Raw genomic sequence first — 14,558 nt, 5'->3', positions numbered from 1 at the left:
CAAATAACTAAATAACCAACCAAGATGATTAATTTAGTTCATAATGCTCAACATATAGCATCTTATGGAACAACCAACAAAGCCAATAAGAATAATCGACTTAGTTGTATCGTGCTCAACATAAGACATACAATGGATCCTTCACGGTAAAACATAACAAAATGGATCAATGAAGATCAATATCGTGGATAACATACAAGGATCTATTTTATTTTCTATCATAACGACATAATAGACTTTATCCTTGTCAAACAAAAGATTTTATCCTATTTTTCATCAAATACATGACTGCATAGGCATAACTTTTTTAATTGTCAAAAGTCCATTCGTCCTTTCATCAATACGAATATCAAATTATGAACGACTTTACTTTTGACACAATATGGGACCTTCAAGTTCACTGAAGCAAACAATACATATCCCATAAAAATATTGCAATACTTCAAAACAGATTAATACTGTAATAATATCATCTTCCAAATATTTTTAGAATTTAAAAGCCAATAAACCTAAAAAATAAACATAAAAAGATGAAAACAAAAATAGCTGTGTGTAGTCACAATCTTCGCTATTCAAGCTCTAGTTATTCTTCCAACTAAAAATAAGACATACTAGGTTCTGAAAATATCCTCAGTTTTCCTTAATGATTTCATACCTCTGAAATGATCCATCAAAGTATGAGTCACTGATATCCTTGATCCTGTTGACTGTAGACACACCATGTTCATAGGTCAGAACATTAACTTGCCGATCGATAGTGCGAGCATAATGACGAGCCTTTGCACAATCAAGGATAACTTTCTTCTGATTTCTGATCAAGATATTCTGAGTACCAAGGATTTTCGCATGTCCATCAATAAGATGGTTTATCTGGAATTGAAGGTTAGCCAGTTCGTTCTTAACTTCATTCTGAACACGAATCAGATCCTTGACAGATTCTCCAATCCAAGAGTTATACTTTTTTCTTTCAAGAATCTTCTTCAGTATACACTCTTGACCAGAATCACATCCTTTGAGATCATCCTCAACCATAGGGTTAACTTCTTCTTTGGGAACAATTTCCATATAGCTCCTTTCTGAAGAAGAATGAAACACGTATAAGAGTTATATATGTTTGTGAATGCCCTGGCTAGAAACACTAGAGTTCCTTAAGGAGATGCGGATGTTCGTGGTCCGACCAAAAGACAAATGGCCCTAAGAGGAAAATATTGCACATTATGCAGCTTTCAAAGATTCTCCATCCCAAAAGGTCATAGTGAAAAAAGAAAGGGAAACTAGAGCATTACATCAAAAGATATACAAGTTAGAGAAAAATAACACAATACTTGAGCATCTCTCAAATCCTTATCCTTGTATCTCTCAAGTTAGACACAAGAATAGAACATTCTGCTGTTAGGTAGCAGAGGGAGACATAGTCTCACCATAGGTTCAGAGAGAGTAGCTGTAATTTCCTCTAGGATATCTTATCTCAGCATTTCTTGTCCTTTCACTGCAGCTTCCAGGGAAAAGGGTGTGTCTCGCAGTCTTTCTAAGAATCACTGGTGAGAAACCTTTCTGATAAAAAAGTCTAGGACCTCTAGAAATAGGTTCTAGGGGATTTTCCGAAATTGGTCTCCACACACTAGACTTAGATTTACCATATTTGTTCTTTTAAGCACATGACATGCTTTCATTGGTAGCCCGAGAGTTTACAAATGTCCTGTAATGATTTCTAGGAGAGAGATCATTTTTATAAGATGCCTGGTTTCCTGTGAAAGGGACCTTCATTGTAGCAGTCGTCTGACTATTTACTCCATTGACAGTAGAAAGAAGCAATTTGTCACTACTCCAGAAAGGCCTATTAATCACGCTTTTAAATGACACATTAATTCCGTGATTAGGATTTTACAAATAAATTCCGTCACATAACATGAAAAAAGTGGGGTACATCATGTTACACAAAAAAAATGTCATTCTCAGGCATGATAATTTAACAGGTGTGTGATTTAATGATAAACCACTAAATAACAGTATATGTTTGACAAATAAATTAGGTTCATATACTTCCACCATCAATCTTCTATCGTATACCCAAAAGCGGCTAGCCACATTTTCCTACAAGTTCGTAAATGGTTAGCCACCGGCTTAATTGCCATGGGTCTTTCTTTTTTTGGTCGGTTTGGTTTGCCATAAATCCAAGCCTTTCACGCCCTACTTTATGTCAGAGTCTGAGACCCAAACTTTACCTCTGGCTCTTCTTCATCTTCTCCAACCTAACTGCGCCTCTCTTTTCTTTTTTATTTTTTTTCAATCGTCAAATGTGCCTCTCTTTTCTTCTTCCTCTTCTTCCTCTTCTTCTCTTCTCCTCTATAATCAGCGAAGATTTTGGAAGATTTCTCTCTTTATTTCGTTGATTTGTTTTCAATCGTATTATTCAGTCGTATAAAAGTTAAATAGAGAATTGTTGAGTTTCTTTCTCTTCAGAGTTTATAGGACGAGTAATACCAAACCCTAACCATGAAACCCTCAAAATACACGCACAATTTTACCTATTTCATTACATTCTAAACCCTTAGTTGTTCATACTTAGACGTATCACTAACCTAATTTTCGTTTTACCTTATCAAACCCTACTTCCAGTTTATATGATCTCTATAAAAGTAGAAGGTAATTATCTTCAAACCTTCAATTTTTCATTTATTTTTTATTATCAAGTTCTTCCCTAAACATTTTATCCCTAGATGTTGTTTAAATCTCACTGATACTTCAAAGGGTTTTGATGGTTGCAGATGTTTACTAGTAATTGATGGTTTCCTGACTCTTACGAGGTATAACCCCCTCTTTTTTCATTCAATAACTCTTATAAGTACCAGATCTGCAATTAGCTTCTTGCTTAGGTTTCAATTTTTTTATTTTGTTTCATTCATTCACTGACAATTGCGGTTCTAATTATGTGCTTATTCGAATTCTTCTGGTAAGGGATGAGGACACGAGTGGTATTTTTATTCAGTTCTGGTAATTAAAGGGTATGTTTTAATTTGGGTTTTGGGTTCTTCAAAATTCTGATTGAATATAATCTTTTTACTGATCTCAATCCAACAATATAAGTTTATATTGCAAGATTTAGTAATTTTTATCTCAAATGTACTGATCTCTTCTGTTTTATATTAGGACATTGTTGAGGATTTGGTGTTGGTGTGTAGGTGTTGAGGAAGGATCGATCATGTTATAGAAGTGTTTTTTTGGTGTCTATGGAGGATTAGGAGGTGTTGGGGTTGCAAGCGGTGGTGGACTAGCAGAGGTTGCTGGTGGAGGTAGACGCATAGGTGGCTGAAGTGATGGTGGCGGGCATGAAAAGACATTGTAGATGCTTGTCTACCAAAGCCTGTTTTAAGAGAGGATATGCTGAAGGTATCTTAATTCTGTGTTGTTTAACATTGCTCTTAAAGTTCTAACGTCACTGATATGTATGGTATATGGGTAACCTTGTATGATTTATGCAGATATGAGATGGTGTTTACAAACCCAAGGCGCACATGGACACTAAGAATGAGGAGGAAGTCGAAGGTGATGAGGTTAGTTTCTTCTTGTCATGCTTTTAAGTTTGATTTTGTAGTTTATCATGTAGAAGGTGCTGTCATTCTATGAAAATTTATAGATTTTTGAATGGTTTGATTTTTCTGCAGCTTTAGTTGGCTTCTGCTGATATGATCAGGATCCTTCCTTCAGCACAGAAGTGTTTGGGCACCGACGGTGTTACCATGGTAAGTGGTGATTTTGTTACACGAATCTTTTTACTTCTTCTTGAATGGTGTAGTGATTATGTTGTTTTCTTATGCTAATGCTTACTTATTTGGTTTGCAATTGTTTTGCATCTCTGATTGTACAGACAGTGAGTTATTTTTTCCATCTTTATTTTTTTTGTAAATTACAATGAGTCTGATTTTGCTTCATGTATATGGCTAGATATTTGGCGCTGATCGAAAGGTTTACATACGCGGAATGGGTGCCGGTGTTTCTAAAACGCAAATCCTTGGGGCAGTGTTTTTGAAGGCCAATTTGCAGGAAGTGAAGGATAATATGCCGAAATAGAAGCAAAAAAATGAAGCTTTAGAAGCACAGATGCTGAAAGACAGAAATCCAACACTGGAGTTCATGATCAAATCCCGAATAGCTCTTATCAGCAGGTAACACTAGTACCTAGACTACTGAAATTCAGAAATTTAAATGGTCTACTTCTTGAAAAACTATGGTGCATGTCCTGATGTTAAAATTGAGTATGTCTCCCTTATAATAGTCCATATTGAGCCTTAATTAGTGGTTACTGTCCATGTATTAGAGGGAAACCCATAAGAACCTTCAATCTTATATCCGTACTTAATGGAAATTATGTACTTGTGTTGTACGATTTCCTTTATCTTGTTTGTTGATTTCACTTGCACAAAGAGTGAGATTTCTGAATACTCCATTGCTCCGAACACGATCTTATGCTGCAAGATTTGGGGGCTTCTGCATTATATAGAGTCATCGTTAAGAAAACTCGCTCAAGTTGTCAGTTACAGTTCATTCAGTCTTTCTGTGGTATTGGTCCCTTGGCTCATTCTTATTTTTGGCATCACAAACTGGACAAGTTTTAGAAGTATAGGAGTCAAGGAATTAGTACCTGTGTTGATGATATCCTCATCACAAATGTCATAGGTAATAAAACTCAGTTATGCCTTTAAGATTTGCGGGGCTCTGCATTATATGCACTCACTGTGAAGAAACCTCACTGTATGTAAGTTGTCAGTTACGGTTCATTGAGCCTTTGAACTTATGACATTCAAGTTTGACTCAAATTATGAATCTTAAACTAAATTGGTTTCTTGTTATACAGGATATATTGGAGCTCCAGCAACACCTTTGACGTTTGGTCTCTGCTTTTTGAGGAACTTTATGAAAAGACCGGTAGCATCTTCATATGTTGATAGTGCAAAGTTGTTGATTGATGACAATTATGACTGCATGATTGATGAAATCATTGATCCAAGGGCGGCGTTATGTGATAGATATGATGCAGTACTTGGGGATGTGTCAAGAGATGACACCATCAAGTGGCCACAAGCTTATGTAATCACTGTAGGAGAGTGACCAAATTAGAATGACAAGGTGAAAAGTAGATTGAATTCGATTCTAATGTTTAACATGTAGTGTCTATCTTTTGTTTTGTATTTGAAGATTTTATTTTCTTGGCTGTTATTTTGGATAATTAATTAATAAAAGTTGATTTCAGATGCAGTTGAAATTTTAATTCTACTTTTGTAACAGTCTAATTTGATTTAACCAAAATCAATTTCAAATCTGAAATCTGAATGAATTTGAATCTGAATCTCAATGAATTTCAGATATATCAATATCAAAAGTCTGAATCAGCCAACAAATGATGGAACAGACGGATATTAACCGTTATTGTTTATAACAAACAATAACCGTGGTACTTGATACTTGCATTATGGCAGACATCAACCGTTATTTTATTTTACATATAATAACCGTGATATTTAATAACAAATTTTATATGTGATTTTAAATCACAAATTTTTTTCGTCATATTCAATAACGTTCTCTGTTTGTCATTTATAAAGAGTCACACCAAATAAATAATGGTTCGAATAACAGATAAAAACCGTGATAAACCATGTTTTATAACATACTTCATTCGTCATTTATAGCCCCTTCTGGACTAGTGTGTGAAGTTCAGAAACACGTTTCTTTCTGGCAAAACAATGGATATCATAGTGATTTCCTTTTCCACATAAGGTACAAATTCGTGGAGGAGAAGCAATAACTGGTACTTGTTTAAACTTCATAGCCACCGGAGAAGATTGTAAGTTATGAAAACTTTTCTTGACACAATCTTCATCTGGAGAAAATTTCATTATGTACAGTAACTCATGATAATTAGTTTGTGCAGAAGAATATTTCTTTAAAACAGAGTTTTCCTTTTCCAGGGATTTGCACTGTCCATGGGCTATGACAAGTGATGCTTCAAGTTTCATTTTCTCAACACGAAGTCTCTCAAGATCAGATGAATGCGTCTTGATCAAACATTTTTCTCTAATTGAGCCTTCTTTAACCAGCTTTTCAAGATCACAAATCTTTTCACGTTGTATATCGTTTTCTTGAAGAAGTTTCTCAATTTCCTTAGAGAATGACCCTATAATATTATAGAGTACCTGTTCACGATCAATAGACTTTTCAAATTCATCAATGAGCTGTACATGATCCTTGAGATCAACAAACTCTGTAGAATTTTTTGAAATTCTGGTGAGCTCCTTTTCAGCCTTTGCCATTATGTCCAATGTCTCATTCGAGGAAGAATGACCAACACAGGATGGAACAATCTTCTTACCTCGGGATTCAGAAGAATCATCTAAGGAGTGACCTTTTGAGGAATTTCCGAGACAATTGACAAAGTTGACAGCTTTAGGAGGCATTTTTGGTATGCGTATGAGATTCTATCCACAAACTCAGATTGCCACAAACACAGACTTATAAGGTCTTTAACGTGTTTGCCTGCTCTGATACCAATTGAAAAAGCGGGGTCTAACAACACCACCCAATAATTCGATTAGCAATCTGTATGGACACACTCCGAAATACTTTTGCTAGAGAATCAACTAGACAGTCAGACTCAATCTAGACTAAAGTATCTCAAGGAGTTAATATCTCTCTCTTGATTTGATTTTTACTCAAGCTAAAAACAATAGCGAGTCTTTATCAATTACAAGGAATAACTTGGACAGTACCAAAGACCAATATCCAAGGATCAATCAATATCAATCAACAACCAAAGGTTGGATTTCCAATTGATGATCTTAACGCACAAATTGTATTATTTCAATTATATAAAAATATAATGCGGAAAAGAAATAACACAGACACCAGAAGTTTTGTTAACTAGGAAACCGCAAATGCAGAAAAACCCCGGGACCTAGTCCAGATTGAATACACATTGTATTAAGCCGCTACAGACACTAGCCTACTCCAAGCTAACTTCGTACCGGACTATAGTTGAACCCCAATCAGTCTTCCACCGATCCAAGGTACAGTTGTACTCCTACGCCTCTGATCCCAGCAGGATACTGCGCACTTGATTCCCTTAGCTGATCTCACCCACAACCAAGAGTTGCTGCAACCCAAAATCGCAGACTTGATAATAAACAAATCTGTCTCACACAGAAAAGTCTATCAAAGGATAAATATGTCTCCCACAGATAAGCCCTAGGTTTTGTTCCGTCTTAAGATATAAAATCAAGGTGAACAGGAACCAATTGATAATCCGGTCTTATATTCCCGAAGAACAGCCTAGATTAATCAATCACCTCTCAACAATCCTTCTTGACTACACAGGAAGTTTGTCGAGGAATTACAAACAGTGAGACGAAGATGTTTGTGACTTCTTTATCTTGCCTATCGGAGAACTCTCACGATCTCAATCCAATCAAAGATTGTACTCGTATGATAGAATGCAAGATTAGATCACACAACTATGATAAAAGTAGTATCGGTCTGGCTTCACAATCCCAATGAAGTCTTTAAGTCGTTAACCTGGTTTTAGAGAAGAAAACCAAAGGTTAAAGGACAATCGACTCTAGCGAGGGCACTAGTATCACACAGACGTGTGGGGATTAGTTTTGCACAATGCTAGATGTCTCCTTTATATAGCCATCAAATCAGGGTTTTGTCTTAGTTACAAAGCAATCCATATACACCGTTAGATGAAAACCTGATTTAGATTCAAGCTAATATTTCTCAACTGTTAGATCGAAAACTTAGCTTCTCACACACACTTGGGTAGACGTTTACTGGGTTTGTGAAAACCATGCCCAAACGTGTACGTGTATGTTGGTTCAACATAGTAACCCAAAAGGTTAACCATATGAGCATTTCATATTAACCTTATTCTTCTTCACAATAACTAATTCAATTAACTCAAATGAACTAGTTAAAGAGTTTTTCAATTGCTATGAGATCTTTTGTAACTACACAAGACACAATTGAAACAAAGATGATTCGATTCGATTGAATCGGCTCATGAACTTTATAGCCACGGTTTGCATAAAGCATTCCTTAGTAATTTAAGTTTCATGTTCAGAGCACATCTTTAGATCATAACCACTTAAGCTCACAAACACGTTTAAAGACTTAAAACAACCGGTGGAGTTTTCCAAACTCAACAGAAAATCTCGGCAAAGAGACTTTCGCCAGTTCGCGGACTTACACGCAAACGAGTTTTTGGAAAATCCCAACAGAAATTCTCGGTACAAGAACTTTCGTCAGTTCGCGGACTGGGTTCGCGGACTTGGCAAAGCCAGTTCCTCCGGTTTCTCTCAATCAACAAAGTTAGAAAACTTCGGATTAAGGAATACATGGGTATGTAATCTAAACTCTCATTTCAATCATTGAGACATTCTCAGAGGACGTTATATAGCCGTTATTCACAGACCGTTCGCGTCAGAGCAATTCTCAAAGTAATTGAAACTCTGCATGACTTTCGTCACTAGGTGAAGATAAACTTGATCAAAGCGAAATGCTTTAACAACACATGATTTCGAGATATAGATATGCGAGATATACTCGGCTCGAAATATCAAATGTGTATGATCCAGTTTATATAGCATACGACTTTTGTCTCATAAGAAGTAGGAGATACAAGAGATAGAATTTTGAGTGATAGATAAGTTCAAGTCTCCACATACCTTTTTGTTGATGAAGTTCCACGGTTCCTTGAGTAGATCTTCGTCGTTGTATGATGAATCGCCATGAAATCCTTGATCTCAACTATACTTTTCTATCCTAGTCCGAGACTTAGCTATGTAGGCTAGAAATCATGACTTATAATTCTGACCACTAACATTGAAAAACATGCTTGAGATAGCAACGCATGCGAGGTCGACCGAGCTATGCTCTAACACTATATAATGTTCAATTTTACAAAAAAAACAAACAAAAAACAATCACATAAAAAAAAGTGCATAACTAAAATTCCAAAATTATTAATGAAATCATGCCAAAACAGTTACGAAGACCCCAATCCCTACACTGCATCACATCACAGAAGCCTCTACTCAACTATCACGTCACAAACATATAACTCCTCCACTCGATCAAGCATAGAAAACCCCTAAATTAGAGGATCATAATAAAGACCCAATAACAACATGTCAGCATACATCACATCAAATTCATAATCATATCTCGAAACATTAAAACGAAAAATGAACTGAAATAACAAAAATCCTAGAAAAGAAAAAATACTAACAATCGTCTCTGATTCTGATTCATCACGATTAAACATCAGAAAACATATGAAATATGAAGAAACAACGACTGATTTCTTCTCACTTCGATTAATTTTTTATTCTCTTGGACGAAACCCTAGACTTTCTTCTCACTGAGAATTGGGGATTTTTCTTCTCTGAAATTGGTTTAAGATTTTTTTTCTCTCTAAGGCTAAGTCTTATAGTCTATTAATCTAGCAGCTATATTGTCAATCCACGTCAGTTAGGACAACCTCCTAAATCCTATGGGATGACTAATCTAGCAGATAGTCGCTGATTGGACGCTGAACCAATCAGCGCTTGACCAGTCAGCGACGCTGAACCAAACAGTGACATAAAATTTCTTCCCTTTCCGTATAGATATGTTAAATCAACTCATATTTCGATCCATTCGACATGCTTTATCTCTCTTCCACGTGCTCTCTTCCGCACTTTTGATACGTTAGGTCCACTCATTAGCCATTAGTCTCTGTAGTCTCTCTCTCCAGTAATACATTATGTCCACTCATTATACGCTCCTCTCTATTCTCTCTCTCCATCAGTCCACTTCATTATATGTTCCTCTCTAGTCTGTTTCTCCATCAGTAACCTAGCTATTAGCTATAATATATATGTTCCTCTCTCTCAATCAGACACATTTAATTAAAAACATCAAGCGCTCAATGGTTCAGCGTATTGACCATTTTTTTAGCGCCAGACAGTTCAGCTTTTCAATCTCGCTGCTAGTTGAACTGCGATCAAATGTTAAGAGAGAGAAATATCCAGAAATAATGTTAATTTTTTTCCCACACTTTTATTTTAATTTGCAACACTTTTTGGCCAATCTAAACAGTTCAATCTAGCCCATAGGGATTAGCCTAATGTCTATTCCCGTTAGGAGGGGTAGTTGGAGAGACGGAGGGGCTTAACCGCTACCTAAAAGGTAACAAATCTAAACCATTCATTCTCTGACATGGTGCAGAACCGTCAGATGTTTTCGTCCGACGGCATATAGTGTCTAAGACAATGTAGTTAATATCGGATATCGGTTCATCTCGGCCGGGACCGATACACTGGTACGATTTTATATCGGGGATATTATCGTTGAAATATCGGTTCTAGATTTAGAGACTATAATTTTATATTAAACATTTCTCCACATATTTTCGAATAAGATATAATAGATAACATCAATTTTATCAAAAAAACAAAAGAGTAACTTTAGTAGACTTGCTTCGAGAGCTACATGCACCTCTACTACCACCTGGAAGACTTTCTTCGCGAAAATTACCCTTAAACTTTATAGAAAACGACCAATACCGTCTCATATCAGGAAATGTAGGAAAATTTCGTATCGACCGATACGGCCGATATTTGACCGAAACGGCCGATATTCGACCGATACGACCGATATTATCGGGCGAATATCGTATCCCCGATATCCTTCTTATCGTATCGTTCTGGGCCGATATCCGAAATATCCCCGATATATCGGCCGATACGGCCGATATTGACTACAGTGGTCTAAGATCTGTTTTATATGGGAGGATATTTTATGAAACTACAGTACTACGCGTTTGTTTTTGCCCACGTGTACAAAGCTGTGACTCGGCTAATTGTTCTTTGACAGAATATATGACGAAAGGAAGTTTTGTTAATTTAATCTTTGTAGGGAGGTAATACAAATTAACGATATTAACAATCCTGCGAGGAGAGGTAATGCAAAATACCCCGCTAGTTTTTATCGAAATATAGGATGGAAAGCATCAAACATTTTAACCTAGTTATAACACTATTAGAACATTACTGATATGATCATCATATAGAGTTTCAAGCGGATGTTCCCTAGCTAATTAAGACAAATACAAGCTATAAACATAAAAAAATCCAGCATGCCATCATGGAAGGAAAGGATTGTAAGATGGGGTTGCCTTCTCCTGCCGTTTCTAAGCCCTGCAAAAGAAATACAACACCCCGGGGATGGAATATAGGGCTCTGAGAAGTCGATAAAGAACACTAAAGGACTAAGCTAAGACTAACTGCATAGAATCACATGCGATATAATAGTTTGGTTTAGAAATGTCATGCATTCACCTTGCAGCACTCATACCCCCGAGTGCAACTGTTCCAATAATAATAAGAAAAAAAGGGGCTTTAACCAAGAACGTTTGACTTTTGCTTCTTTGATGAACGTTTGGAGAACCTGTTCTGACCAATGTAGTTAATATCGGATATCGGTTCATCTCGGCCGGGACCGATACACTGGTACGATTTTATATCGGGGATATTATCGTTGAAATATCGGTTCTAGATTTAGAGACCACTGTAGTCAATATCGGCCGTATCGGCCGATATATCGGGGATAATTCGGATATCGGCCCAGAACGATACGATAAGAAGGATATCGGGGATACGATATTCGCCCGATAATATCGGTCGTATCGGTCGAATATCGGCCGTTTTGGTCAAATATCGGCCGTATCGGTCGATACGAAATTTTCCTACATTTCCTGATATGAGACGGTATTGGTCGCTTTCTATAAAGTTTAAGGGTAATTTTCGCGAAGAAAGTCTTCCAGGTGGTAGTAGAGGTGCATGTAGCTCTCGAAGCAAGTCTACTAAAGTTACTCTTTTGTTTTTTTGATAAAATTGATGTTATCTATTATATCTTATTCGAAAATGTGTGGAGAAATGTTTAATATAAAATTATAGTCTCTAAATCTAGAATCGATATTTCAACGATAATATCCCCGATATAAAATCGTACCAGTGTATCGGTCCCGGCCGAGATGAACCGATATCCGATATTAACTACATTGTTAGAGACTATAATTTTATATTAAACATTTCTCCACACATTTTCGAATAAGATATAATAGATAACATCAATTTTATCAAAAAAACAAAAGAGTAACTTTAGTAGACTTGCTTCGAGAGCTACATGCACCTCTACTACCACCTGGAAGACTTTCTTCGCGAAAATTACCCTTAAACTTTATAGAAAACGACCAATACCGTCTCATATCAGGAAATGTAGGAAAATTTCGTATCGACCGATACGGCCGATATTCGACCGATACGACCGATATTATCGGGCGAATATCGTATCCCCGATATCCTTCTTATCGTATCGTTCTGGGCCGATATCCGAAATATCCCCGATATATCGGCCGATACGGCCGATATTGACTACAGTGGTTCTGACAACCCGCGCATATGCTGCTAGTAAGCAAGAAAAATTGGGGCAGTACATAAATAAAAACATCCAAGGAACAGAGGAAAGGGAAAATGAAAGAGAAAGCAGATGACCGATGAAGCTAACATTCTTGAGTTTGGATCAATAGAATTTAAAAAAAAAAAAAAAGTACCTGAGTTTGTTCCCCCTTGTCCTATACCTGTAATGCCGGAAAATTAAAAAGATCAGGTAGTCATCATAGAACATTCCACATAACAAGGAAATTCTATACTTTTCCCATGGTTTGCAAACTCGCTGTCTGTTGGGAGACATCTTGGTAATACTAACTTGAACATATTGCCCCACTAAATGGGATATGTTGGTCACAGATATAGAAAAGTATACCCATCAGAAGATCTGCATACAAGTATCATATAGAGCACACAAACGTTTCAGATGCCAATAAAAAGTTTCAGAAATGTGCATATCCTACCAACTGCAATGTAATGAGCGCCAAATATGAGTAGCTGATTTGTTCACCTACTGCAACCTACATGTGCAAATAGAATCCCAAGTAGCATTAGCACCAATTAATAAAGCCATATAAGCACATCTGTCACTACTGCTAACATGCTAGATTGAAAGGTATGTGAAAGCCATAAGCTCGCTCATATTGTTCCTTAATTCTAAAAATCAAGCTTATAAGCTTGTCAGTGTTATCGATAAATGATGATATACTGTTTATTCCAACGCCGTGAGCAAGTCATTAAACTGTGAACTACCCGAACCTTTACTGACAGTCAGCAAACCATGGTCTCAGCATATTAAGTTCCAAAATTTTAGAGAGTTGAAGAAAATTACCTAATTTTAGGCATGAGTATGCTTCCGAAATCTGCAATACATGCAACTATAATGGTCAGGTAAATGGTCAATCCAGTCAATCAAACAAGCTACTTATAAACATTCCAGTTTGTTTTTTTAGTATCTCTTATTTTACGGTAAATGGCAAGGTATGTTTTACAACTTGGATTTTTCAGTTTATCTTACAAGTTGTTTACCAATTTAAATTATAAAAAGTTATCGTGGTGCCAAATATTACCAATTTAAACTTAGTCTCTGCACTGAACTTTTCATTTGCAGGAAAACGGTCAGGGTGAGATTCCCATGCTTTTCTTTTATAGGCTGCTTTAACCTGTATTCAAAAAAATTACACATATAAGCAGTCAGATATCTGCACTTTCTGCGTTACATTGGATTCCAATGATCGGAAATCCTAGTCTAATAGTATAGTAAACTGAAATTTTCAATCTCACACACTGAGATTACATTGGATATCTGGCACCACTATCTTCCGCGATTACGCACATACACCACAAACATTAAGGAAATTTAGGGTCTTTAGTAATTGGGAGCAAAATTTCCACATTACTCTAGCTCCCAGTTCAGAAAGATCCTAAATTCCCCTAACAATGACTAAATTCACAATTATAAATATCATATTTAGGACTAGTATGATCTCAGACTTCTCAGTAGAAACTAACCCAATCAAGTTCATTTTACATATTGAGAAGCAAATTCAACCAAAGTTAGTATTTCTTGTATAATTCGCAAACACGATTATACCTGAGATGGGGTCAGATGAGAAGTGGATGATAATCCTAGCAACGCTCTAGCTTCATCGCCTTGCATAGTTGCATGTCTTTCCAATCAAATCTACAGGATTTCTTTTTCTGATTCTAAACTTTCTTCTTCTTCTTGTTTTTCGTTGTATTTATGAAAAAGTTTGAAGTTTTTCCAGGGTTTGTAAACTGCCACGAGGCCCACGACCATCATCACCGATGAGACACGCTGTTGCGAATCGTTGTGAGTTGTTTCATGTATGTGACTCGTGGAGTTATAACGAGTTGACTCATTCTCAACAAATGAAGCTTTAGTCTAGAGTCTCTAGACCAATTTTCATACTTTGCGGAACAAACCGAGGCAAGCCATCCTTTAAGACTAGTGCCGATAATGCACAAGGAAAAATCTGGGTGACAAAACATTGTTCCAGTAGGGGGAATCACAATGGGTACAATTTTCTCGAGCTGGTTAAATCCATAATT

At 36.5% G+C, this 14,558-nt stretch overlaps 1 protein-coding gene and 1 long non-coding RNA gene across 7 annotated transcripts; one reads left to right on the top strand and one right to left on the bottom strand.

The window, feature by feature from the left end:
- The first annotated feature begins 2,244 nt into the window (after window positions 1–2,244).
- Window positions 2,245–5,269, top strand: LOC113333321. Of its 4 annotated transcripts, none has more exons than XR_003351920.1 (8): window positions 2,245–2,646; window positions 2,769–2,807; window positions 2,959–3,005; window positions 3,183–3,390; window positions 3,483–3,554; window positions 3,666–3,743; window positions 3,946–4,166; window positions 4,856–5,269. It is a non-coding gene; the product is annotated as an uncharacterized LOC113333321 (long non-coding RNA). The 4 variants fall into 4 exon arrangements; XR_003351919.1 differs by having other exon boundaries at window positions 3,151–3,390; XR_003351921.1 differs by lacking the exon at window positions 2,959–3,005 and having other exon boundaries at window positions 3,151–3,390.
- Window positions 5,270–10,917: 5,648 nt separating this feature from the next.
- LOC113333306 (dnaJ homolog subfamily B member 5-like) lies at window positions 10,918–14,493 on the bottom strand. Of its 3 annotated transcripts, XM_026579817.1 has the most exons (7): window positions 14,080–14,493; window positions 13,556–13,648; window positions 13,318–13,348; window positions 12,650–12,676; window positions 12,487–12,500; window positions 11,376–11,494; window positions 11,093–11,234 (listed from the first exon to the last, which is right to left on the bottom strand). In XM_026579817.1, exons 1-7 carry the CDS (start codon window positions 14,143–14,145, stop codon window positions 11,228–11,230), a joined length of 357 nt encoding a protein of 118 aa, XP_026435602.1. In that variant the 5' UTR covers window positions 14,146–14,493; the 3' UTR covers window positions 11,093–11,227. The 3 variants fall into 3 exon arrangements, with proteins under 3 accessions (XP_026435604.1, XP_026435602.1, XP_026435603.1); XM_026579818.1 differs by lacking the exon at window positions 12,487–12,500 and having other exon boundaries at window positions 11,376–11,484; XM_026579819.1 differs by lacking the exons at window positions 11,376–11,494; window positions 12,487–12,500 and having other exon boundaries at window positions 10,918–11,234.
- Between the last annotated feature and the right edge of the window lie 65 nt (window positions 14,494–14,558).

Source organism: Papaver somniferum, unplaced genomic scaffold, assembly GCF_003573695.1.
Source record: "Papaver somniferum cultivar HN1 unplaced genomic scaffold, ASM357369v1 unplaced-scaffold_132, whole genome shotgun sequence".
Taxonomy (NCBI): Eukaryota; Viridiplantae; Streptophyta; class Magnoliopsida; order Ranunculales; family Papaveraceae; genus Papaver; species Papaver somniferum.
The sequence above is the reverse complement of the archived record's forward strand: the minus strand, read 5'-3'. Positions and strand labels throughout refer to the sequence as shown.